This window comes from Castanea sativa, chromosome 2 (assembly GCF_040712315.1).
Source record: "Castanea sativa cultivar Marrone di Chiusa Pesio chromosome 2, ASM4071231v1".
Classification (NCBI taxonomy): domain Eukaryota; kingdom Viridiplantae; phylum Streptophyta; class Magnoliopsida; order Fagales; family Fagaceae; genus Castanea; species Castanea sativa.
Genome location: NC_134014.1, coordinates 51925000 through 51952960, shown reverse-complemented (window position 1 = coordinate 51952960; position 27961 = coordinate 51925000). Strand labels below are relative to the sequence as shown.

At 38.3% G+C, this 27961-nt stretch overlaps 2 protein-coding genes and 1 long non-coding RNA gene across 4 annotated transcripts; all 3 read right to left on the bottom strand.

Moving 5' to 3' along the window:
* Positions 1-120: 120 nt before the first annotated feature.
* LOC142623753 (L-ascorbate oxidase-like) lies at positions 121-3189 on the bottom strand. Its single transcript, XM_075797207.1, has 5 exons — positions 2819-3189; positions 2619-2711; positions 2246-2458; positions 1968-2147; positions 121-1390 (listed from the first exon to the last, which is right to left on the bottom strand). The coding sequence occupies exons 1-5, from the start codon at positions 3077-3079 to the stop codon at positions 431-433; spliced, it is 1707 nt and encodes a 568-aa protein (XP_075653322.1). The 5' UTR covers positions 3080-3189; the 3' UTR covers positions 121-430.
* A 14470-nt stretch (positions 3190-17659) lies between these two features.
* On the bottom strand, positions 17660-23115 carry LOC142623635 (L-ascorbate oxidase-like). The gene is made up of 5 exons (XM_075797079.1): positions 22399-23115; positions 22142-22234; positions 21768-21980; positions 21478-21657; positions 17660-18869 (listed from the first exon to the last, which is right to left on the bottom strand). The coding sequence occupies exons 1-5, from the start codon at positions 22657-22659 to the stop codon at positions 17910-17912; spliced, it is 1707 nt and encodes a 568-aa protein (XP_075653194.1). The 5' UTR covers positions 22660-23115; the 3' UTR covers positions 17660-17909.
* Positions 23116-23122: 7 nt separating this feature from the next.
* On the bottom strand, positions 23123-27657 carry LOC142623636 (uncharacterized). 2 transcript variants are annotated; one of them, XR_012842173.1, is made up of 5 exons: positions 26975-27657; positions 25250-25327; positions 24803-24843; positions 24622-24706; positions 23123-23950 (listed from the first exon to the last, which is right to left on the bottom strand). It is a non-coding gene; the product is annotated as an uncharacterized LOC142623636 (long non-coding RNA). The 2 variants fall into 2 exon arrangements; XR_012842172.1 differs by lacking the exon at positions 24803-24843.
* Positions 27658-27961: the final 304 nt, after the last annotated feature.

The window sequence follows — 27961 nt, the reverse complement described above, 5'->3', positions numbered from 1 at the left end:
AGTCTCCAAAAATGTTGAATTAGTTTTTCATGATTGCTGACACATATGAGAGAGAGAGAGCGAAATAGAGAGAGCTGAATTTTCTTTATTGAACAAAACAATACATTTGAGAGAGAGAGAGAGAGAGAAAGCGCTGAGTTTTCTTTATTGAACAAAACAATACATTTGAGAGAGAGAGCTGAATTTTCTTTATTGAACAAAACAATACATTAGTGAATCCCAAAAAAATTAGAAAAGCAAGAGTATGGCCTATATTGACATATGAACTATAAAGAATGCAAGAGTCGTAAATAAATAAATAAAAAATTAAACATTTGCATTTTGAGTTGCACATGTTAATAATCTATACCTACCCCTTAATTTTTTTTTTTTTTTAGAGAACAAATAAAAAGTATGATGATTCAGTATTTATAATCTTTATTTTGATTAATTATGGCTTGCCAAATCCTTTGGTCTCACCACAGCCCATAATAGATGAAGGCAGTTCCCCCACCTTGTCTATTCCTTCTTCAAACACCACTCCCATGCCCATGTAGAAATGAGCCTCGATATGGCAATGGAAAAGCCAAGCACCTGGGTTATCAGCCTTGAATCTAAGAGCAGTCCAACCATAGGGATGAAGAGGCACTGTATTCTTCATGATTGGATTCACCAAATTGTATTTCTCTGGATCTTTGTTCATGTCAAACTTGCCATCTCCGTAGCCCAGTACCCAAAAATCATGCCCGTGGAGATGCCATGGATGTGTCTCACTATTGCTAACAATCATAGTGTTTGCATTTTGAAGTATAATATCAACCGTGGTTTTGAAGCCTAACCGGTAAATGGCATTGCTTGTAGTAGCATTTGGGTTCTTGGACACGTTGTAAATGTCATAATTTACAGAGTCATATCCTTCGGGTGGTGGGGTTTGATTGAACACATGGTGTAACTTATTCTTTAGAGCAATAAGGTAAGGAGTGTTAGGAAGGGTGAAAGAGACATTATTAACTGACCAGTGGCGATAACCATTAATCTCATTTTGTGTGTTTAGGAACACAATGACTCTATCTGAGGTTGTGGGCGGGGTCACAATGAAATCACGGTGAGCCTTAATGCGTAGACTTTGATTCAATCGGGGTGCTGTGTCATTCCAAATTGGACCAGTTGGTGGATCTGTGGGAGGAGATCGCCTTGGATGGTTTGGATAGTAATTGAGAAAGCCTAAGCCTTCAGAGGTATTGACCGGAGTCCGACTAACCACGTTTGTTGTCATCCAATAATTTCTTGAAGGGTCTTGATCGGCTTTTATAAGCACAGAGTATGTCTCTCCAGAGTATATGAATAGGTTTTTCACAACAAATGGCTCTACATAGTGTCCATCTGCTTCTACCACAGTCATATTATGACCCTGCTCAAAAATAAAATTGAATGCACATCATCAGTGCGTTGCAAAACCATATGTATGCATGTCACACTAAAACATCACATGGTCTGTAAGGAAAATGCAAAAATTATGGTAAATTTTACTGCAAAAGTCTTACAAATTGAAATAACAATTAATATAATTGGTGCTGCGTCAGCAGCATATTAAATAAATTTCTGAAAAATGTTAAAACTACAACCAATTTTTCTATAAAAACTTACAAAGTGACTGGACAATGAATGTGATTATTTCCATTTTCATATTATATAAAGTGAATGTTGAATTACATTTTATCGAATGATAAAAAATCAATGCGTAACATTTATGTAGTAAAATTTTTAGTATCTTAGTATCATTCAAATTTCTATATTAAAACTTTTCTGCTTTGCATTTAAAAGTTGACACATCATTTTATAAGATTTATGTGGAAAAATATGAAGTAGTTGTAAGTTGTGACATCATTTTTTTGTTTATAATTGAGGAACCTTCGTAGTATTATTATCCATATAAACTAAGAATAGCATAAAATGATTCGAAGGTGAAAGGCGTTCATAAAGGTTACCTCTATTTGAAAACTAAGGGCTGATAGAGCAGTCAAGCTAGCAACCCTTAGTCTATATGTTTTTCCTGGGATTACGGTTATTGCATAAGGAGAGCATTCTGGATTTGATGTATTACATGTGTCGGCTGTGAGGGATGAACTAGAGCAGTTGAATTTTCCTTTTCCTTGAATCAGAAGTGACTGAAAAAAGATAGAAGCAATAACTATTAGATAAAGAATAACAGCAAGATATAACACTAATTCGATTTTTTACACATGGTACAGTTAGTGCCATTTACCTGAGGCTCCCCAACCCAGACAAAGGGTTTATTGGACAATCCAGTGGCTTGTTCATAAGTGCTTTTGTGGTACCAATCAGTAAGGATGATACTCCGATCATAATCATATGCAAATGGTTCTGTAAAATTATCAGGAACTGATACACGGATTGATCCATATAGCCCTGATTCTCTTTGCATTCCATAGTGTGCATGGTACAGATAAGTTCCAGCCTACACATAAGCAATACATTATAAATTATGACCTTTCATTAATCTGTTGATGAATGACACAACTACTTTGTTATTATTGTTGTTACAACAGGGTGAACATTAAAAAAAGAACAAAATTGCAGAGATTTTAGCCTTTAGGCAACTAAGAAGTAACACATACCCTATCAACCTTGAACTGATATTTGAAGGTGTCCCCAGGTACTACTGGACATTGAGTCACCCCTTCTGTTCCATCATTCCAAGGTGTTCCAATCTACAACAAATTAATCAGATGAATACACGTACACAATAATAAATGAATACATCAGTTTAGATATGAAGTTGGTTCAAGTAGGAAAATATGGAAACTTAAAATTCTACCTGTCTGATTCCATGCCAATGGATTGCAAGGTTTTCTAATAATAGTTTGTTAGTAACCTCAACAATGACTGTATCACCTTCCTGGGCCAAGATTGTGGGTCCTGGAGATTTGCCATTGATTGTAATGACCAGCTTCTTATAACAGTCAGGGGACTTGTACTCATACTTCACCTCCCATTTGTAATGACGAATTCTGGCCTCAGCAATGGGAGCGTATATGAGAAATGCGAACAAAGACAAAGCCAGCAGCTTCAAAAACATACTTCTGTATTGTTAAATGCTCCAATTGGAGCTTAGCCAAAGTGTACGAGTTAGAAGCTCAAATTGGTAGTGTTGAATGCGCCAATTAGCAATTGCTTTGATGAATGATTTTGTTTGATTGGAATTATTAATTTCTGTCAATATATATAGACATACTATAATATTATTATATATAATACATTTTCCAAGCCGTGGGGCTACAAGTATACTTCTGCCAATTGAGACCGTAGAAATTTCAAAACAGTGAAATTACCTCGTACATTCATATGAAAATCATTGTATTAATAACTCCATTAGTAAGCAACTCCGGAACATCTGTTGATGTGATATTTTCTCGGAGATGTTGAGCAATCAGAGCCAATCTTTCAAAACTTTCCAAAGATTATTTTTTATTTTTTTATTTTGAAAAGAAATTTAAATTTTTTTTATTAGATGTGAATTTTAAAAATCTATTGGTTAGATAACACGTTTTTAGTATATCTTCTATGTTTGTAAAATTTCATGAGAACCAAAGATTAATAGCTATATCATCAATCAAATGTTTAAATTTCAAGTTTTGTGATATAAATTTATGCATAAAAAATAAATTTATTAATTGAATAAAAATTAATATCTAATTACAAAATTTAACATATGTATTAAGAACATAAAGAAAGTGTAATATAATAATTAGATTTAAAAAATTCACACCTACTTAAAAGATATAAAAGGAGTTTGTTTGAAAAGAAACTTTGTCATATATATATATATATATATATATATATATATATATATATATATATATATATATATAGTAAAGAAGTGGCGTCAATCTTTAATTAGACTATTCTAATTAAAAAAATAAAAAACAATGGACTGAGAGTGATAGTGTTGTGGGTGAACTAATTGAAAACTTTCAAGTGTAGATCACATTCCAAGTATCCCCTTTTTAAAAAAAAAAAAAATAACGAATTAAAAAACTTTTAAATCTACCTTACAAACACCTGTTATTTTTTTATTTTTTAGTTTATTTAAAGTTTTGAATTTATCCTCTTGATTTATTTAAGAGAAAAGTTAACGGATGCATTAAGAGTATTTGTTAATAGATTATTTTTAGAAACTTTTTATGTGAAAATAAAAAATAACTAACTTTATAAAAACTTTTTATATTTTTCATGAAAATAATATTAAAATTTTTCCAAAATTGTGTATTTATATTTTCTATGAAAGTGATACTAAAATTTAGCTAAAATATTTTATTAACAAATGTTCAAAACTGTCATTAAGAGGAAGATGAGACAACACGGTTTCTTAGAATTTGAAATTCTGACCAAGAAAAGCTAACTTCGTTTAATAATAGGACTATAATGATAATCAAACCGCGTTGATTACCTTTGTTTTTTGGTCAAGGCGCTAGAATGAAATAGCTTGGAAAGTTCTTTTACGTACTTTTTTATATATATATATATTTTATTAAGAAACAAATTGCAGATGTTGAAAAAGTTCTCCAACCAGGCTTTGTGTTCTTTATAATTTTTCAGTCTTGATGAATATATGATATGGAACAAAGTTTAATGTCAATTCTTTTTAGAATCAGTAAGTGTAGAGAGAGAATATAATTTTCAAAATTCACCTATGACAGTATTACTATTAGAACATAATAATAATAATAATAATAATAATAATAATAATAATAATACACAACAAATTATTTCAATAAATATGAAAAATGTAATGTAGATTACTCTTTAGAGTTATTGTAACTTGTAAGTGAAGAATGCCAAGAAAAGCTTAAGGTTCCAGAATGAAGAAAAGTATAAGCCCCTAAAATTTCTTCTTTCTTTTTCTTGACCGTTGAGCTGGTCCGCAATGCTAATGGTCAATTGGTATAAATTTCTGAAAATTACACACAAACAAGGACAAGAGGTTTCTTAATTATATTGGTCAGAAGTCGTAAAAGACTGTCTTTTTGGAGAAATCTCAGTCTTATAATTTTTTGTTAAGCACCAGTAGGGCCTATATATATATACAAATTATGCTAAAATTATAGTAGTATCTTTTAAAGTTTGTGGTGCACCATCACCATGTATCATTATTTGGAAGAAACAATGGCAATTTCGACTTCATGTTGATTTTGACAGTATTAATGCCGAAAAATTTGTTTTCATTTTTATTTGCAGAGATGCATTGCATGACGATGACATAGCATCCTCGACAATCAAATAGCTGAATTTAATACCAGAATGATGTGCATTATTCAAAGTTTGTGGTGCACCATGCACCATTTAAGTTATTTGGAACAAATAGTGGAAATTTAGACATTCTTAATCTCAAATTCATGTTGATTTTGACACTAATGTCAAATTAATGCCGAAAAATTGGTTTGCATTTTTGTTTGTTTAGCAGAGATGCATTGCTTGATGATAACATCGCATCTTCGACAATCAAATAGCTGATCACTTACTACCGAAAGGCACATTTAGGCACTTTAACTTACATTTTACTAGAGAAGAAATCATGAAAATGCCATATTCTAATGTTACAAAGAAATATAATTCCTCTTTATCTATTAATCAGCATGAAGTTTCATAGGCATATGAACACATTATTGTTATTATTATTATTATTATTATTATTATTATTGGAACATCATAAAAGCGACAAAAAGCAAACAAAGAAGTTTTTTATTTATTTATTATTCCATTAAAAAATATTTATTTTGTAAGCTTGGGAAGTACCTGTGGGGGGTAAAAGGACCCAAGTGGGCATATGGGCCTTTAGACTGTAGCATGGAGAGCCGACCTACTCCAGAATTAAACTCTACGAATTGGCCCATACGCTGAGGATCCGAGGGTACAGCCGTGAACGAGCTTTTCCATGGACAAATCCAAGAGAACTCAAAACTTCATTATGAAGGTCAAGGTATAACTCTGGAAAGACTAATGGTTAAAAGGGGATACCCTGAACCTTCTAGATGCACCAGTGTTAAAGAAAATATCAAGTGCAAAGGCTGCCACCTCCGCATTAAAGGCTCTGCACCTTCCTCCCTGGCCGCATTAATGGGGAAGTGACCCCTGAACAGTAGGGCTGAAACTTCTAGTCACCGTCCAAAAAGTATCAGGGAAGGAAGTATTTAAGGGGGGTGGAGGCCAGAGAAAAAGGGGGGGGGATCGGCAATAAAGAAAGAAACTAAGAATTGTAACTTTTAAGGAAGAAATAGCAATAATACAGAAGTGGTCCTCGGCTAACGTCCGAGGAGGCCTATTTTCAGTTATCTTTTGTTATCTACATGTGTTTGTAACTCTTAGCCAGTTATTAAGTTCTCAGCACTTCTAATCTAGGTTTCAAACCCACGCTTTACAAATTTTATTGTCTAAGGCTCATTGGGCCTGAGCCCGTAGTTGTCTTTGGGTCCAGGTGCAATTGTGCACTTACAATTGGCGCCGTCTGTGGAAAATCCAGTCTGGAAGGAGTTGGGATACTATGGCAGGCTTAGGTTCTCACCATGCAGAATCACAGGGATCACAACCGGAGGATCTTTTCGAGCGTCTTGAGCGTCGAAGGGATCGTGAGGGAAGTGTCCATACAAAATACCCCGGGGCTAGCCATACTCATGGTGGGGTAGCACCACCCATGAGGATGGTGCTAAAGCCATGCAGAAGGAGATTAATCGTTTGAAGAGAAAGTTACGCCGCGCCAGACGCAGGTCTTCACCGTCCTCATCTGATCCTTCCTCAGAGGAGGTACGGGGAGGTAGCTACAGCTCAAGGTCATGCTCACCCCCCAGTGCAATGTCCTCTGGTAAGGAGGACAACCAGCCAGCTCGCAGACGCAAGAAACTTCCTTCTAGGGGCTTAGGGAACGAGGCTATGAGTCGGGCGTTGCACCAACTCTCCAAATCTCCGTTTTCACGGAGGATTGAGAAGGGGAGGCTTCCCAAGAGGTTTACTCAACCCACCTTTACCATCTACAATGGCCGGACTGATTCGGTGGAGCACGTGAGTCACTTTAACCAGAGGATGGCGGTGCACTCTCACAACGAGACCCTGATGTGTAAAGTTTTCCCCTCTAGCTTGGGACCTGTTGCTATGAGGTGGTTCAACGGCCTTAAATCGGGGTCTATAGGTTCGTTTGGAGAGCTTACTAGAGCATTCGCTTCGCGGTTCATTACGTGTAGCAGAGTACCTCGGCCATTGGACTCGCTGTTATCCATGACCATGAGGGAAGGGGAGACGTTGAAAGCATACTCCGACCGTTACTGGGAGATGTTTAATGAAATAGATGGCGACTTTGATGAGGTGGCGCTCAATACCTTTAAGGTAGGTCTTCCTACTGATCACGACCTGAGAAAGTCTTTGACTAAAAAGCCCGTCCGCAGCGTACGTCGCCTCATGGACCGTATTGACGAGTACAAGAGGGTGGAGGAAGACCAACAGTAAGGAAAGGGTAAGGAGAAGGTTATCCCGCAGGAGAGAAGGGATTTCAGGTCGGACAGGTACTACAATAACAAGCCGAGGAGAGATTACGTTGGGCAGCCCGGCTCGGCAGCACCTCAGGCCGTGAACACTGTGTTCCGAGAACCAGTACATCAGTTGCTGGAAAAAGTTCGTAAGGAGCCCTTCTTCAAGTGGCCTAGCAAGATGGCAGGAGATCCCACAAAGAGGAATCAGAACCTTTTCTGCCAATACCATCAGGATGTGGGCCACACTACCGAGAATTGTCGGACCCTTTGGAACCACTTGGAGCAGCTTGTCAGTGAAGGAAAACTAAAGCAGCACTTGTGCCAACCTAGCGGGCAGGGCAGTCAATCTGGCTCAAACAATCAGAGGAATAATTCATCTCGGCCGGCGTTAAGAACAATTAATGTTATTTTTGCTACACCTGGCAGGACCGGCTCGGGTCCCACCAGGGTGATGGCAGTTTCACATTCTCAGGCTGAGGAGTCGGGCTGCAGGCCGAAGAGGTTGAAGCTAAATTTGCCCGTTTTGGGATTTTCCGAGGAGGATAAGGTAGGGACTATCCAACCCCATGACGATGCTCTTGTAGTTACGCTTAGGATAGGGAACTATGATGTGAGGAGGGTGATGATAGATCAGGGCAGCGGTGCAGATATCATGTACCCTGATCTATTTAAGGGGTTAAGATTGAAGCTGGAAGATCTTACTCCTTATGACTCGCCACTTATAAGCTTCGAAGGGAGAGCCGTTGTGCCGAAGGGACAGATCCGTTTGCCCGTTCAATCCGGCTCAGAAACGGTTGAGGTGGATTTCATTGTGGTTGACGCATACTCTCCATATACAGCCATCCTCGCCAGGCCATGGCTGCACGCTCTTGGAGCTGTCTCCTCTACCTTGCATGTTAAGGTTAAGTTCCCCTCGGGGGAATGTGTTGAAGAGGTCCTCGGCAGCCAATCGGTGGCCAGGCAATGCATATCGGCTGCAGTGTTGCACCAGACGGAAGCCGAGTCTTTGGCTCTGATCACCAAAGACTTATAGCAGTTAACAGCTCCTGATGCACCTGGAATGGTGACAGGAGAAGAGGCTCATTGTGAGGAGTTAGAGAAGTTTCTGATAGCCGATGATCCAAAGAGGTTCTTCCAAGTAGGCATACGTTTGCCACACCAGGCGAAGATGGAGTTGTTGGAATTTCTGAAGGACAATATTGATGTTTTTGCATGGGACCCTTATGAGGCTCCAGGCGTAGATCCGAACTTCATTTGTCATCGTTTGAATGTCAACCCTGTCATTGTGCCGAGAAGGCAGCCACCTCGACGTTCTTCCAAAGAGCATGCCGAGGCCGTAAAGGAAGAGGTGCTCAAACTCAAGAGGGCCGGGGCTATTAAAGAAATTTTCTACCCCGAATGGTTGGCGCATACGGTTGTGGTTAAAAAGAAGAATGGAACGTGGAGAGTATGTGTGGACTTCACAGATTTGAACAAGGCCTGCCCCAAGGATTCGTTCCCAATGTCGCATATTGATCAACTGGTGGATGCCACTGTCGGACATCCTCGAATGAGTTTTTTGGACGCCTTCCAGGGTTACCATCAGATTCCACTAGCATTGGAGGATCAGGAGAAAACTGCTTTCATTACTCCAACAGGGAACTACCACTATAAGGTCATGCCATTCGGGTTGAAGAATGCTGGGGCTACCTACCAGAGAATGATGACTAGAATGTTTGAACAGCAACTAGGGAAGACCATTGAGGTGTATGTAGATGATATGGTGGTGAAGAGTAAAACAATATCTTCACACGTCAAAGATCTAGCCGACAACTTCCAGGTGCTAAGAAAGTACAAACTGCGCCTTAACGCCTCAAAGTGCTCTTTTGGCGTGGGGTCCGGAAAGTTTTTGGGATACATGATTACTCACAGAGGCATAGGGGTGAACCCAGCGCAGGTCAAGGCTATTCAGGATTTGCAGCCGCCTCGGAACCCAAAAGAGATCCAGAAATTGATCGGAATGATTGCCGCATTGAATAGGTTTATCTCTCGGTCAGCTGACCGATGCCGTCCTTTCTTCCAATTGTTGAATAAATGGAAAGGGTTTCAATGGACCGAGGATTGCGTGTTAGCTTTTCAGCAGCTTAAGCAATATCTTTCTCGGCCACCCATCTTGTCTCGCCCCGAGGCGGACGAGGTCTTGTTTGCTTATCTGGCAGTGGTCGTCCACGCGGTCAACCTGGTCCTTATAAGGAATGAAAGCGGGGTGCAAAGACCAGTCTACTACGTTAGTAAGTCTTTAAATGAGGCCGAGGTGCACTATCTGTTCTTGGAGAAAGCGCTTCTGGCCATAGTTCACGCCACGCGCAAGCTTCCTCATTATTTCCAGTCTCACACCGTAGTGGTTCTGACCCAATTGCCTCTCAAGGCGGTGTTACGCAGCGCTGATTACTCTGGTAGGGTGGCAAAGTGGGGAACCATTTTAGGGGCTTTTGACGTTAAATACAAGCCTCGCACCTCGGTGAAGGGCCAGGTCCTCGCTGACTTGGTGGCAAAGTTTACTGAACCATTGCTAGAAGAAACTCTAAAAGAAGCACACATGGATGGAAAATCAGTTGGTGTGATCACGGCCGCAGTACCTTCGACTTGGAAAGTGTATGTGGATGGGGCTGCTAATCAGAGAGGGTCTGGTGTTGGACTTGTTCTAATGTCCCCTGAGGGAATTGTCTTCAAAAAATCTTTGAGATTGGCATTCTCGGCTACTAACAATGAGGCCGAGTATGAAGCAGTCTTGGTGGGCATGCAGATGGTACGTAGGATGGGTGGAAAGGAAATCCATGTGTTCTCGAACTCTCAGTTAGTAGTCGGCCAAGTCATGGGGACCATGGAGGCTAGAGACCCCAGAATGCAGGAATATTTGGCCCAGGTCAAGCGTCAGCAAGCTGAATTTGACTCCTTCGTCTTAGCTCACATCTCTAGAAGTGGAAACACCCATGCCGATTCTTTGGCTACGTTAGCAACGTCCTCGGCTCAGGGTTTGCCCAGGATTATCCTTGTGGAGGATTTGCTAGAGCCAACTCTTACCCCCGCCAAGGCGGCCCGCATCCATCTAATAAGGCCTGGACCTAGTTGGATTGACCCCGTCATATCTTTTCTTAGGAATGATATCCTTCCAGAAGACAAGTCTTAAGCAGATAAGATACGTCGAAAGGCGCCACGTTTTTGGTTGTCCGAGGACCAAAAACTGTACAAACGATCCTTCTCAAGACCGTACTTGTTGTGTGTGCACCCTGAATCAATGGAAGCACTTTTGGAGGAACTGCATGAAGGGATTTGTGGAAGCCACACTTGGGGAAGGTCCTTAGCCCATAGGGCCTTGACTTGGGGTTATTGGTGGCCCAATATGCAGAGAGAGGCTCAGGACTATGCCAGAAAATGTGATCAATGCCAGAGGTTCGCCCCTAATATTCATCAACCTGGAGGGGTTCTCAACCCTCTCTCCAGTCCTTGGCCTTTTGTGCAGTGGGGATTGGACATAGTAGGGCCATTTCCGAGAGCTGCAGGAAACAAAAGATGGCTTCTTGTGGGAACAGACTATTTCACTAAATGGGTTGAGGCCGAGCCCTTAGCAAATATCAGAGATGTTGATTCCAAGAAGTTTGTCTGGAAAAATATTGTCACTAGATTCGGTATACCACACACACTTATCTCAGACAATGGCGTTCAATTTGACAGCAAGGCCTTTAGGCAATATTGTGGTGACATGGGTATCATAAATAGATACTCCACCCCAGCTTATCCTCAGGAAAATGGGCAAGCTGAGGCCGTTAACAAGGTCATAATCAGTGGGCTCAAGAAAAGGTTGGACGATGCGAAAGGCAGATGGGTAGAAGAGCTCCCTCATGTTCTGTGGACATATCGGACCACACCGCGCAGGTCCACGGGAGAAACGCCATTCTCTATGACTTATGGAGCCGAGGCGGTGATACCTCTGGAATCTGGTTTTCCCACCCTAAAGACGAGCTCTTTTAGCCCGGAGAATAACAATGGACTCGTGGAGAAAGGTCTTGATTTACTCGAGGAACGACGCGAGGCAGTTATGGTCCAAATGGCTTATTATCAACAGAAGCTAAAACGGGAATATGATGCCCACGTGAAGCTAAGGCCACTTGCACCTGGTGATCTTGTACTAAGAAAAGTTGTAGGCACTTCTAAGAACTCAGCTTGGGGCAAGCTAGGACCCAACTGGGAAGGCCCCTATCGCATTGTTTCAGTAGCAGGCATAGGGTCATATCGGCTAGCTGACTTAGATGAAAGAATTGTACCACGCCCATGGAATGTAAATAACCTTAGAAGGTATTATTATTAATAAAATGTGCTTTTGTTAGTTAACATTTCAAAGTTATAAGTACCTCATACATTTGAAGTTACTATTCTTAAGAATCAAACAGAAACTTGGTTAAGTGTAGTCCTCGGACCGCAAACCTTGTGGAAATTGATATCTTGCCATTTGTTAAACAGAACTTTAGTTATGCCAGGTCCTCGGACCTCCTACTTTGGAGAAATTAACATTTGAAGTTACTATTCTTAAGAATCAAACAGAAACTTGGTTAAGTGTAGTCCTCGGACCACAAACCTTGTGGAAATTGATATCTTGTCATTTGTTAAACAGAACCTTAGTCATGCCGGGTCCTCGGACCTCCTACTTTGGGGAAATTAACATTTGAAGTTACTATTCTTAAGAATCAAATAGAAACTTGGTTAAGTGTAGTCCTCGGACCGCAAACCTTGTGGAAATTGATGTCTTGCCATTTGTTAAACGGAACCTTAGTTATGCCAGGTCCTCGGACCTCCTACTTTGGGGAAATTAACATTTGAAGTTACTATTCTTAAGAATCAAACAGAAACTTGGTTAAGTGTAGTCCTAGGACCACAAATCTTGTGGAAATTGATGTCTTGTCATTTGTTAAACAGAACCTTAGTCATGCCGGGTCCTCGGACCTCCTACTTTGGAGAAATTAACATTTGAAGTTACTATTCTTAAAAATCAAACAGAAACTTGGTTAAGTATAGTCCTCGGACCACAAACCTTGTCACTGTTCTTAATATCTTGTCACTGTTCTTATTCTTATCACCCGTTTAATGGAAATCATTATCTCACCATTCATTGATTTGGATCTCAAGTTCTTCATTTTTAAGTGTTAAACAAATTTTTGTAAGGAATGGTCTTCGGACCTTACATCCTACTGAAAGCAATATGTCAGGTTACAAAGGTTTAACCGTCATGTGAGTTGTCTAACTGTGACATTATTTGATGTCTAAATTAAGTTATGTGGCTGTTTTGAAGTCATAGTTGTTTGCATGGTGGAGCTATACTTATTTATTCTGTTTTCCCTTTAACTATTTGTTATTGAAAACTTTCATAGCAAGCACAAAAAGAATAAAGTAAAACAAAGACAACATGAACGAAACTTGAATAAAAATTTTCTTCATTAATTATATACAAAGAAGGGGAGTACAGAAAGTTCCTATACTAGGCCCCTAAACTAGGGAAAGGGGGTCTTGAAGGGAGCTGTTGCCAGCCTCAGTACTCTTCAATTCCAGCTCAAAGGTGGACAAGGCTTGTTTCCCTTTGTCTGTTGAAGGAATGTGGGGCTCCACGCTTTGGATCTGCTCCTTCTCGGCACCACCGCACTCGTCCTTCTCTTTATGGGAACCTTCAGGTTCTGTAGGAGCAAGAACAAGCTCTTGCACCACAGGAGGAAGGGCAGGAGAGGCAGCAACAGGAGGGTCTTCAATCTCCTGTATGTCTAGGGGAAGCCAGATGTTCTCGGGCTTCCTCAGCTCGGAAGCTTGAGGAACCCCTGCTGCATTCATGGCCTCTCCTCAGACCTGCTGACAGTACTCTCGGCACAAGGCCGCAAAAGCCTCTGTCAGCTCTTCTTGCGTTCTAGTCACCCCTTCCTGATAACTGGCTTTCTTCGCGGCCTCCAGGGTGTGCTTGTGGGCGCGGGCTTCCTCCTTCGCCCGCGTAAGCTCCTTTTCCAAGTTAGAGCGTGCCTGTTGGACTTGGGCAAGCTCGTCATCCTTTTGGCGGAGAAGCTTACGCTGCCCCTCCACTTGGCTCTCCATCGTCTTCAAGCTAGCCTTATCACCATCTCTTTCTCTTTCCAAGTCGGCCAGCTGTGACGTGAGCTTCCCGTTTTCTGCTAGGGCTTGGTCTAGGGACATTTTTGCCTCTTGTCTTAGCTCTTGCTCCATCCCAGCGCGCTTCCAAGAATCCTCCACGAACTTCTCGGCCGCGAAAACCTCTTGGATGAACTGCAAAAATGTTAGGAGGTTAAATGCAGCGAAGTGTTTACAAATAAATATAGAATATAAGTGTAAGATGGAACTTACTAGAGCTAAGCCCCTTTTTAACGAGAGGAACAGCTGCGGCTGGCCCATCTTCTCCAAGGATTCCATATCCTTGGGCAGCAGAAGAGGACGCTCCAACACCTCGGCTAAGTGGTGGGCGTGGCCTTGTTGGACTGCCCTAATGCTGGAGTGGCAGGGAATTGGGGTGCTGTACAGCCTCAAGTCAGGAGACCAGGTGGCTGGTGCTCGGCGCACCTCAGCCACGTCCCTGATCTCCCCACTTTCAACTGAGCGGGCGCGCCCTTTGCCCTTGTCCAGCTTCTGCTGCTGGGCCGGCGGTGGCTGCTGTTTCAGCTTCTTTGGCTTCTCGCCACCAGCCCCCTCTGCATCCACTTTTCTTTTCTTCTTAGAATCGTCAGTGGGAGGTTTTGGCTCGGCTGGAGAAGGGGGTGGTGGCAAGGCAGGGGGAGCTTGGGACCCTCTTACTCCCTTCTTTGCCACTCAGGCGCCTCTATCGGTCATAAGGTCCTTTAGCTTGTCCATCTCTTCTTCAATGGAACTGTCGTCTGGACGCGCTATCACTAGACTCGCGATCCCAGAGGCCTCAGCTTCTTCTTCTTCCTCGTCGGAAAGGATAACAAACGGGTTTCCGCGAGGTCGTGGGGAGTCCTCGAGCCGAAACCGGTCTATCTCCTCGTCCAATGTGTTCGAAGAAGACACTCGCTCCTCTGGGACAGCAATTGCCTGAGAGTGCACGGCGAGTGGGATGGCCACGATGGGCTGTGTGTACAATACGGTGTGAGGGGCGTCAGGAATGTCATGATCGGCCAAAAAGTGAGGTCTAGCTACGTTGATTCTCCTACGCCTTCGGTCACCCGCGATTATTGCGTTCTCGATCTCCTGGAAGTCTGAGGAGACGGGATCGTACCCCAGAATCAAGTGGGCCGCCCTAAGTTGTAAGTCTCTGCTGACGAACACCTCAGAACGTAGCACTCTATTCAAATCTGCAACGTTGCAGTGGCTCAAGCGAGGGCGTACGTTTTGCTTATCTGCAAAGAAAAACATCCAAATAAACAAACATGGTCAGAGGCGCAGAACATATAATAAAGTAAAGGTAGACGCTCAAGTAAATGCAAATGCACATTCCTAGATGATTTAGGGAGTTATAGGATGGGAAGTTAAATCCTAAGGTGTCGCACCTGGAACTCCCCACTCAACTGGGCAGTGGGGGCCGTCGTGCCAGTTGCCAGAGACGATGAGGTAGTCATCCTTCATGCCTTTATTGGACTTGGGCAAACAGGAGATCAACCTAACTACGCTGGAGCGGGATTTGATGTAGTAACCTACTCCAGTGAGTTTGTGGCATTCGTACATAAAGACGACATCATGCCAGGTGAGGTTCAGACCCATTTGCTCGTTTAGAGCGTCGACGCTACCCAAAACTTTAAAAACGTTTGGGGCGCACTGATCGGGACACAACCGGTGGTTGCGGAGGTACTCCCTGGTTACAGGCTTCATTGGGAGGGTCATCCCACCTTCTACGAAGGCTACCATTGGGATGATAACCTCTCCAGCCTTCCTAGAACCGGCCACGGCTTCCGCCGGGCAATATTCTAAACCTACGTCGCTGGGAATACGATACTTGGCTCTAAAGCCTTCCATCCCAGCGGCGGTATCAACTAGACATTTAAACTTTCCCATCAGAAAGGAACGAAAAACTAAGTTCTAAGAGGGAGAACTGTTATAAGGGGAGCCGAGGACAGGGTCCGAGGAGAAAGGGTTAAGAGAAAAGAAATGAGAACTTACAAATTTCAAGTTGTGCAAATTTCCACGAATTTCTGCAGACAAAAGGTGATTGCTGATGTTTTGATGGGATTAGCCTGTGGAGAAATAAATGAAGGCGCAGGTTCCCGAAGCGTCACGACGTGCGGGAAGCGGCCCCGAAATTGTATTTGTCCCGCCCAAATTTTCATGGAGTAACAAGAACCGTTGGATGCTCATCTCACCGTTGAACGTGGGGGACAAGGTATAACTTACGATAATAAATGCGCACGTTTTTTAAAATAAAACCGCCAAGTGGCATCCTCTGGAACGTGAAACGGTCTTCACATGCGTAGTTATTTACAGAACGTGTGGGGAAAGTTTTCGTTGGATCAAAACCCTATTTTTCTCCTCGGATGATGAAAAATAGAGTTTTGAGGGGCTATTGTGGGGGGTAAAAGGACCCAAGTAGGCATATGGGCCTTTGGACTGTAGCATGGAGGGCCGACCTACTCCAGAATTAAACTCTACGAATTGGCCCATACGCCGAGGATCCGAGGGTACAGCCGAGAACGAGCTTCTCCGCAGACAAATCCAAGAGAACTCAAAACTTCATTATGAAGGTCAAGGTATAACTCTGGAAAGACTAATGGTTAAAAGGGGATACCCTGAACCTTCTAGATGCACCAGTGTTAAAGAAAATATCAAGTGCAAAGGCTGCCACCTCCGCATTAAATGCTCTGCACCTTCCTCCCTGGCCGCATTAATGGGGAAGTGACCCCTGAACAGTAGGGCTGAAACTTCTAGTCACCGTCCAAAAAGTATCAGGGAAGGAAGTATTTAAGGGGGGTGGAGGCCAGAGAAAAAGGGGGGGATCGGCAATAAAGAAAGAAATTAAGAATTGTAACTTTTAAGGAAGAAATAGCAATAATACAGAAGTGGTCCTCGGCTAACGTCCGAGGAGGCCTATTTTCAGTTATCTTTTGTTATCTACATGTGTTTGTAACTCTTAGCCAGTTATTAAGTTCTCAGCACTTCTAATCTAGGTTTCAAACCCACGCTCTACAAATTTTATTGTCTAAGGCTCATTGGGCCTGAGCCCGTAGTTGTCTTTGGGTCCAGGTGCAATTGTGCACTTACAGTACCCACTAGATATAATCAAAATAATTGTAGTTGCTGGTATTTCAGTGAATGCTTTAATTTTAATAGTAGATGTCCGAGATGAAATAGCTAGGGTTTATTTTGACAACTTAATTTGACAAAGAAATTTAATTCCAATGATCCTTTAGTAGAGAAGCAGAATGGAATATTAGGCAATGCCATTAGTCAAGGTAGGGGAATTCAAGAACATCACAATGTTGTATTAATTTCTCTCTTGCCCCTTCTGTTTGGGAGGCTTGGTTAAGAGACTCTAGCAAAGAAATTATTAGGTTATGCTAACGAGTACCCTTAGAGTAATGGTTAATTTATTTTAGAAAAATTTTGACACCACTTTTATGAGGAAAAAAAAAAAGCAGTAAAAACATTAATTACTTTTTTTTCTTTTTTTATAATTTTTTTAAAAATAAATTGTTAACCATTACTCTAAAGGTATCCATTAACATTTCTCATAAACAAAAAGCATTCTAGTTTTCTATTTTCTAAATAAGATCAAAAAAGCATTTATGTACACATTGGAGACTAAGGCTGCAAGTTATTCCCATCATGATTAGAAATTAGAATATTAAAATAATGTGTTCTATTAATATTGATAACCAACGTTTTGACGTTTGAGTTCATATTCCTCTACAGATTGGGAGTTAATTTGTTTAGCATTCATGAGATCGATTGTTTAAGTGACAATAGTTTTTAGAACAATAAATCACAGCGGTCCAATTTAATTACCAATTAAAACCTTATATTTATGAATTTACAAGAAACTTATGATTTAGATATTATTTTATATGTGAATTTTATTTTCATACTTAAATTACATACAATACATCTTATGGACTACAAACAATGTCCAATGTTCATATAATTTTTAGAAAATAAAACACTTTTTTTAATAAAATAATGTCACACATTGAATTTTAGGGTTCAAATATCAGTCACACACAAACAATTCTCTAAAACGATAATTTTGAACAGAAATCGTGAGTTGAAGATACAATTTTAGTCTTGAAATTGTTTTTTCAACTCACAATTTCAGTTTTAAAAAAATGTGGGTAGTAGAGTATGTGTCACAAACACTACCATTTGATTAGCTAAAAAAAAAAAAAAAAAACAAACAAACACTACCACTTTGATTAACTATGGGCGCCTACCAAATCCTCTAGTCCGACCACAGCCCATAATAGATGAAGGCAAATCTCCCACCTTGTCTATTCCTTCTTCAAACACCACCCCCATTCCCGTAAACAAATGAGGCTCTATATGGCAATGAAAAGCCCAAACACCTGGGTTATCTGCCTTAAACCTTAGAGCAGTCCAACCATAGGGATGAAGAGGCACTGTATTCTTCATGATTGGATTCACCAAATTGTAATTCTTTGGGTCTTTGTACATGTCAAACTTGCCAGTTCCATAGCCTAGGACCCAAAAATCGTGCCCATGGAGATGCCATGCATGTGTCTCACTATTGTTAGGAGTCATAGTGTTTGCATTTTGTAGTATAATATCAACTGTGGTATTGAAGTCTAGCCGGTAAATGCCGTTGCTAGTAGTACCATTTTTGTTCTTAGCCACGTTGTAAATGTCATAGTTTACAAAGTCATATCCATTAGGTGGTGGGGTTTGATCAAACACATGGCCTAACTTCAGCTTTAGTGCAATAAGGAAAGGGGTATCAGGAACGGTATAAGATACATTATTCACGGACCAGTGGAAATAACCATTAATGAGATTTTGTGTGTTGAGGAACACAATGACTCTATCTGAGGTTGAAGGAGGGGCGAGGATGAAACCTTGGCGAGCCTTAATGGCTACACTTTGAGCGAATCGGGGTGCTGTGTCATTCCAAATAGGGCCATGGGGTGGAACTGTTGTAGGGGATTGCAGTGGATGGTTTGGATAGTAATTGAGAATGGCAAGACCATTTGTGGTATTTGGAGGCTGACTAACCACATTTGTTGTCATCCAATAATTTCTTGAAGGCTCTTGATCGGCTTTTATAAGCACAGAGTATGTTTCTCCAGAATATATGAATAGGTTTTTCACGACAAATGGCTCAACGTAGTGTCCATCTGCTTCAACCACAGTCATATCATGACCCTGATTATAATGAAAAGGAAAAACAATATTTATTATCAATGGGTTACAAAACTATATGCATGCATCTCATGTTAGGACATATGGTTTTGAAATCTTGACGATTCAAAGAACTAGAAAATGAAATTTTTTTAGTTTTTTAAGGTTGGACTAAGGTTCAACTGATGTCAAATTGCAATGATATTATAATTAATTAAAAAAAATAGATTAGAATTGTAAAATTAGAAGAATTGAATACAAAATGTTAAGAAATTTAAATAACATTTAAATGTATGTCACAACTTTTGTATGTAAGACAAATAAAAAATAATAAACTATAAAAAAAAGTATTTATTATTCTAATACAAAAGTATCTCACTACTTTGATATAAAAAATAAAGACATTTACAAAATATATATATATATATATATATATATATATATATAATGTATTTTTCCTTATTTGGATGGTCAAGTGTGGGACTATTTTAGATTTCGAGAATTAATTATTGAATATTCCAAGACTATTATAAATACGTACTTCCGACTTTCACACAAATTTACAGATCTCATTGTATATTTATTAGTAAGACTCACTATTATAGAGATGAGGGAATATATATTTATGGTACTCCAGAAATATTATATAATTGTTCCTTCAAAAGTTGTGAGAGAAGAGTTAAATTTAAATAAATATGATATTTTTTGGAAACTTCCACCAATCACAGTTCGCCACATAGGTGAATTGCGAGTAAAGTTGTGTAATTGAGTGTGCACCAAAATTTCTCTATTTTTTTTTAGCTTACACAAACTCCTTTGATACTCTAGTGGCTGGCATGTTAGTCTTACAAAATATTAAAGCCAGTCTTATTGGTGAACTGTGCGAACAGTTTCGAGGTTCACTAGTTGAACTTATGGTTTAAACACTCTAAGTTACATTTATATTTGATTTCTTGTGATTAAAAAACCGGCCAAAGGGTCAATTTGCCGTTTTCGTAGTTTGTCCGTCCAGTCTAATCCATGCTTAACAACCCTAGTTAGGATCATAGTTTCTGAAATAAAAAATTAATATTGTATATAATATGTACATATATTTTTTATAATAAAAGATTCTCATTTACCAGACGAAACAAAAATATTTTTATATTGAACACAAATTTTCTGTCAATATTAATAATTTGATAGTTACAATAAGGAGAGAGAGAAGATTCAAATTCTGATCCTTCTAATAAAATAAAGCAATTAGTTATGCCATTGAGATGCAAGACTCTTTGCACGTTTATTATAATTAAATGTATAAAACATGTATTGAACAATAATTCGCGTATTATACTTGGACAAATATATATATCTTGGCAACAATAATGATGAGTTTGTAAATTTCTTATATAAAATTTTTTATATATATATGACATAAGCTGGATCTTTGGGAGAAGCATCGTTTGAGTCTAGATTTAATGTAGGGGAAGAGCACCAGATCATGGATATTACACCAGTGAAAATCTTATTCCCATGAGAGAGAGAGAGAGGTTTTTTTTCACATGACTTTTTTAAAATTAAGAGCATACTTATAAATAAATAAAAATTAATCTCGCAGCCTTTTTTTAAAAGGAGGAAAAAAAAATATTTCATTAAATTTGCGAATTTAACAAATTTAGTAATAGTATGGGTACTTTTTATATTACCAATAAATTAGGAGAGATATTGTTTGGTTTTAAAGTTTTAGAGGGGGGTTTGAAATGAACCCAATAGTTAACAGAGAAAAGTGCAATTAACCATTTAAATCTTGAGCTAAATTAAATGAGTATGTATTCAGTACCTTATATATATATATATATATATATATATATATATATATATATATATATATATATATATATATATATTACTAACTATGGTTAGGATAATAGTTAAGTACTTATATTTAGCCCTTTTTTTTTTTAGAATACTAAGTATTTTTAATACACACAGGGGGAGAGGGGAGAAAGTTTTTTAAAAAAACTTATAGTGGTGTATATCCAAAAAAACCTAACTCTTGAATACACAACACAAACTTTAAACCTCTTTAACTTACACTTATTTTTCAATGTGAGATTAACCCACTATTTTTTCTTTTGAGAATCCTAAGGGGGTGTTTAGTTGGTATTTTCAAACAATCATTTTTCAATTTTTAAACAATATTTTACGCATTTTCACACACTTTTTCACCCACACGTATTTCCACAAATATTTTCAAACAACAATTTTCAATTTTTAAACACATATACCAAACAGGCCCTAAGTGTTTTTTCGCAGTATCAATATAAATGAACTTAGCATCTAAAAAAAGTATAGGTGATCTTGAATTCAAATTTTGTCTCTATTATACTTTTAGTAAGCGCTTAAACTTAAAGGATAATCGCAAAGTATTATACCCTAACGAATGCCCTTAATGCATTGATTAACAATTCATTTTAGGAAATTTTTAATACCACTTTTATGGAAAATGAAAAAAAACTATCAAAATATTAATTGTTTTATTTAATTTTTCTATAAAAAATTTCTTTAAATGAATTATTAAGGGCATTCATTAGCATTTCCCTACTATAAATAACATAAAATTATTAGAGATGATACTGTTCACCAAGGTTACCTCTATTTGAAAACTAAGGGATGACAAAGAAGTCAAGCTAGAGACCCTTAGTCGATATATTTTTCCAGGGATCACTGTTATTGAATAAGGAGAGCATTCTGGATTCGATACATTGCAAACTCCAGCTGGAGAGGGTACACTGGAGCAGTCGAATTTTCCTTTTCCTTGAATCAAAAGTGACTGAGAATTGAAAAAGAGAGAGAGAGAGAGAGGAGAAGCAAGAACTAGATTAGACAAATAACAAGTAATATAATACTAATTTGATTTGTCAAATATGGTATAAGGAGTACCTGAGGCTCCCCAACCCAAACAAAGGGAATGGAGGACAATCCAACAGCTTGTTCAGAAATGCTTTTGTGGTACCAATCATCAAGGATGATGCTCCGATCATAATCATAGGCAAATGGTTCTGAAACTCCATCAGGAAGTGATACTTGGATTGATCCATATAGCCCTGCATCTCTTTGCATTCCATAGTGCGCATGATACAGATAAGTTCCAGCCTAGTACATAAGCAAAACATGGATTATGATCAAATTGAAGAACAAATTAACTACCAAACTTGAAAATAAATCACTATTACTCCTTTGTGTGTGTGTGTGTGTGTCTTAATTAGAGTCAATTGCAGAGAGGTTTCAGACTGCTACTAACAAGTAACACATACCCTCTCCACCTTAAACTCGTATTTGAAGGTGTCCCCAGGCACTATTGGACATTGAGTCACCCCTCCTCTTCCATCACTCCAAGGTGTACCAAACTGCAACAAATTAAACAGCCGAATACACATTAAAACAAATCATAATAAACAAACAAATAGATAAATAAATACATCAATATATATATATATATATATATATATATATATATATATATATATATATATATATATATATATATATATATATATATATATAATTCAACCTGTTGGATTCCATGCCAATGGATTGTAACGCCATCTGTAAATAGTTTGTTTGTAACCTCAACAATGATTGTATCACCTTGTTGGGCAAAGATGGTGGGTCCTGGAGATCCCCCATTGATTGTAATGACCAGCTTCTTATAACAGTCAGGTGACTTCAACTCATACTTCACATCCCATTTGTGATATCGAATTCTGGCCACAGCAAGTGGGACATATACGAGACAGATGAAGAGACACGAAGCCAGCAACTTCAACACCATTAATTCTTCTGTATTGCATTACAACAACTAGGTCTTCGAATATTTAATGCAATATTATTGGAAGCTTAGCAAAAGATTTACGACTTTTAAACTCACGTGTGACGTGTATCGTTATTAAGTGCTCAATCCGGCAGTTGCTTTCATGAGCTTTGATTGGCATCAGGGCAGCTCTACTATATAGGCAACTACAGTGATTGTCTAAGGCAAATAAATAAGGTCTCCTTTATTAAATAATGTATCATATACTATATTTATGGCCTGCATTATTTTAGAAAATATTTTTAAAAATTTTATATATAAAAAAAAAGTAATTAATTTTTCTTTCAATTTTTTATATTTCTAATAAAAATGATATTACCTTTTAAATAATCTATTAACAAATTTTATAAGAACACTCATTAAGAGGACCTTATATTTATTTATCTTAACATTTTAATAGGAAAAATTAACAAATGCGGTTGGTTTGGGAAATATTTTAAAAAAAAATTATGAGAAAATGAAAAAGTAATTGATTTTATTTTTGTAGTATAGCTCTTTATATTTCTCTTAAAAGTAGTATCAAAACTTTCTTAAAATGATTGATTAACAAATACCCTAAGCACATTTGTTAAATAAACCCCATTTTAATTAAGACTACTTCACCTAAATAAATAAACAAGGTCCCTTTATTGGCCAATTAAATTGATTGTCTATTAAAAGGCTCTCATTATATCCAAAACATGTGATTATTTTTTATAAATCTAGATACACAAAAAACTAGTAATAGTGGGTAAAAAAGTGATATCGATGATAGATCTAGAAGAGAATTTATAAAAGTTTATCAACTCATTTGTTGCGAAAATTTTATCCCACTTTTTATCTCTTTATTTCCACAATTTGTCTTCTCCTTTTTTTTTTTTTCTTTTTTTTTTTTAACACTACAAAAAAAAGGTTCTATAGCCGCGTTTTTAAAACGTGGCTATAGCTAAAAAAAATGGCTATAGGACGATTTGGTCTATAGCCACGTTTTTTTAGGCCGCGTTTTTAGCCGTGGCCTAAAATGCGTAACTATAGGCTTGAGGTGTCTGTGGCCACATTTTTTTAAACGCGGCCATAGTTGTGGGCTAAAAACGCGGCTTCAGTTCATCACTATGGCCGCGTTTTAAAAACGCGGCTTTAGCCCACAACTATGGCCGCGTTTTGAACGCAGCTATAACTCCTGAATACTTCACAACAGCCTGCTCTACACCCTCATCCCCCTTCTGCTTTTTGGCAACTTGCTTCTCTAGCTGTTGTTCAGCTTCTCTCTTACCTTCAAGAAGATCAAAAGGAACACAATTACACTAGGAACATTTTTTTCCTTTGACTTTCCTACACTTTCTCAGCAATGAAACACAAAATTGATGCCCACAGTTCAAACAGCAGGATATAACAATCATAATAACAATCAAAAAATAGAGAAACTTTCTAGTTTCCACAAAGTATCTATACACTGAAATTCCAAAAATTTATTTGCCTACATCACAACAATAATGCTATTTTTGTGAAGGCAAAAAGCCTCCCAATGAACCAAACCTAGCATAACTCATCAACTCTAATAAGACAAGTGATATTAACCAATTTCTTATAGATAGCAAGAAGAATAGCAAGAAAAATATCCTAGGAAAGCATTTCTAAACTTATGTAGAAAATCATGCTGGATAAGCCACAAAATCTTTGCAGGCTCAAAGGCAACCACACACATACAAAATCCAGGAAATGACTATCCTACTATTCTCATCCTCAACCTCAGATTTGGTCCTTACGTAAACTAAGAAAGTAGTTCAGTTCCAAGCAAGAGAAGTTAACAAAATGATGAAGAAGTAAAAAATAAATCTCGTAATTCTCTTTTCTTTCAAGTCAAAATTTCCTATCAACAAAACAAAGAAAAAAAAATAAAGAGATTGATCCAGAGAAAAGAAACAAAGAACAAGGGATTCTTACAAAATTCTCTTTTCTTGCACATTCACGCAATCTTGTGTTCAAACTCCTAGCTAACATCTTAAGGCCATCCCCAAGGGATTCTTACCTGTAATTATTAGCAAATAGTTGGGTACTTGAAGAGCTTTTGAACATTCACATAGCCAAAAAAAGAAATAAATAAATAGAAAAGAGATTCAATGACTTATGCATAGGATTTTTGCATTTGCCCATTGTCCACGTAAGCTGTACAAGCAGAATCAACTGAATTATAAATGAGTAATGGTACAAAGACAATATTTTTGACAAACAAATTTCACTAAGTTTTCAAGTTATTATTAATTCCCATTTGGGTCCACCACTAACACTACTTTATTATTAACCATTTGCAACTCTATTACACCTCAACTATTGTGAAACAATTTGTGTCTTTTAGACTTATTGATTATAAATTGAGTTCTTTGGTTCATACGCACCTCTATACACACACACACACACACACACAACAATTTGTCCACAGAGGCTATGAAATTTGATAACTTTTGATTAAATTATAAGTTGATGATAGAACAAACACTCATGCAAACAAAGATATTCCAAAATTCCACCACTAAAATCAAATGTTCAGTCAGCAGAGTGTAACAATACCCACCTTTTTAGTTGCTGCTGCTTCAGAAGAGTAACATTTTGATGAATTTAGTAGATGTCCAAGTCCAATCCTTTGTAATGACTGATCCACACACACATGCAGAGCAACCCAAAAAAATAATTAATTAATTAAAAACAAAAAACGAAATGAACAAATACTTAAAAAATAGTAAGTAAATATATGCTAATAACAAAAATGTTGATTCTAATAGTAACATACATACATAATAAGCAGAGTAGCCTCCAAGTCTTTGTGACTTCTCTTCAATTTCTCTTTATTTTTTATAATTTTTTTTGAGAAGATTCTTTTTTCATAGGATTTTTTTTGTTTAATTGTACATATTATATATATAAAATATATAGCATATAATTAAATTGCCTATCAAACCATCCAGCATTGGAACTGACACATAATGACTGACATGCGTAGGTGCTTTCCTGTAACCAATTTTTCCTTATTCAAAAAATATGTAAATAAAGCCCTTTCTAAATATTGTGGCACACCTTTCCACTTCTGATGCCTACATTTACTAAAGAGGTTGGTCTCCTAAATATAATGAAGGTAACAAAGTAACAAAAAAAATCTACACATGCCCACACAAATGAATGATAGGCAAAGGAACCAGAAATCCAACTCATATAAACACAGAAAAACTCCCAAACTGTCCTTATAGCGTAGCTTCAAAGGTTTTTATTTTTATTTTTAATATAGTTGGGAGATGTAAGGTGCATAGAACTTAGTAGCTGAAAAGAAGACTAGTTGAAATGCGCAATCTAGATGAGTATATAGAGAGCAGCCAACACAATACAAAAGAATTAAGTAATATAAATTTAAGTTAAAATATAAGAAATATCACTTGTAAGGCATAAATGTGCAAAACGCTAAAACCATAGTTTGACGTACACATCAAGTGGCATAGAACAAAAGCCAATGTGTTTGGCTGCACTTGAACAAGCACAAATCATGAAACTAACGGGTCATTCAACCCGCCAGGAAAGGCCCTCTCATAATTCAGATCAAAACCTCAAAACAAATTATGCTTACCTAAGTTGCTAACCTTAAAAAACAAATTATTTCCCAATTTTCATAAACAAAATCCAAAACACAGATAAAAGCATTCACAAAACAAAAAACAAAGGACCACAATCTTAGCTCATAATTTCTCTACAGCCATAAATTCAGCATGTAAATCAAAATAATAATTAAAAAAAAAAAAAGTGGGTCTACCAAACAATCATCCAATTAACAAAATTCAATTAATATGAGAACTCAATAAAGAAAGAAAAAAAAAAGTCTGAAACTTTGAAGGTAATTCGCCCATCCCATACACTCTTGGTAATTACATTGAAGAATCTTTTAGGACTGGCCCTAAGGTATTGATTAAGAGACTTGAATTGGGACCCCATGGATGGCATGAGGCCATGAACTATTAGACTAACCCCTTGGATGTAAGTTTAAAATTAATCTCCTCTACATTAAACTTTGAAATTTTCTGTCCATTTCCCCCTCATATATTAAAGCTGTACATAGTAGCATAAAACAATCCAATGTTGCAACGTTGCTTTTGGGAGCTAAATTTAAAACATCAAGAACTAAACTTTTCGATGTGAAATAAACTAATGAAGAATAAGATAACTATATATTTCAAGTCTATGGTTCTTAGAAAGTAGAAGAATATGAAACCAAATAGAAAAAAAGGGAAAGATAATAGAAGAGAGACCCATTTACCAAGAAGCCACGAAAAGCAGTTTGGATTCGGATAGCAGCCCATTCTTGTCTTACGGCCTTGAAATCCTTAGGATGAGCACGAACCACTGTGGCCATTGCAGCTGTAAAAGCATCAGCCACTGGAGAATCAGACCCTTCAGAAGCTGCTCTGTGGTTTCCTTTGAAACCTTTCCATCAGGACCCCAAATCCCTTGAAGAACTCCTCCATAGCCTCCATTTCTTGCTCTTGCCACTCACCTTCTCCTAAACACAACACAAAGTTTCAGACTTTATGCATAAACAAATAATGAAAGTGTTAGAAAGTAGGATGTCCAAAGGTGGGGAAGGTCTAAAGGTGGGGGAGGTCTGAAGGTAGGGGATCCGAAGCAATAAGATCGGAAGACTAACGCAGAGGACAGCACGAAGATCTTGTGGGCGAGATCAGCGAAGGCTGGGCTAGCATGGGCTCGGGGCGAGATCGACGATGGCTGATAAGATCAGCGGAGGCTGGGCAACAATGGCCTTGGACAAGAATGGCGATGGCTGGAGAGATTGGTGGCTGCTGGAGAGGGTGAGACCATTAGAATGAGAGAATAAAAGAGGAAAGAAAGAAAGTGGAGGGTGAGGGCTTGAGAGATGGAGGCTTGGAGGGTGAGGGTTGAGATCGGATGGAGGGTGAGGACTTGAGAGATGGAGGCTGATGATATGCGATGGGAGAAGGGTGTAAATTTTTTACTATACTATTTATACAAAGCCTATTTAACATGCGGCTATAGGTAAAATCTGAAGCCGGCCCCATCCCAAACTAAAGCCGCGTTTTAAACACGCGGCTTCAGACTAAATTTAAGGCCGCATCTATAAAACGCGGCTTTAGACAAGCTAGAGCTGGGGTTTTTTAAACAAGGTTATGGTTAAGATTTTTTATAAAAAAAGGTCCTATAGCCGCGTTTTTTAAACGCGGCAATAGCTCCGCTTAGAAAAACGCAGCTATACACACTAAAAACGTGG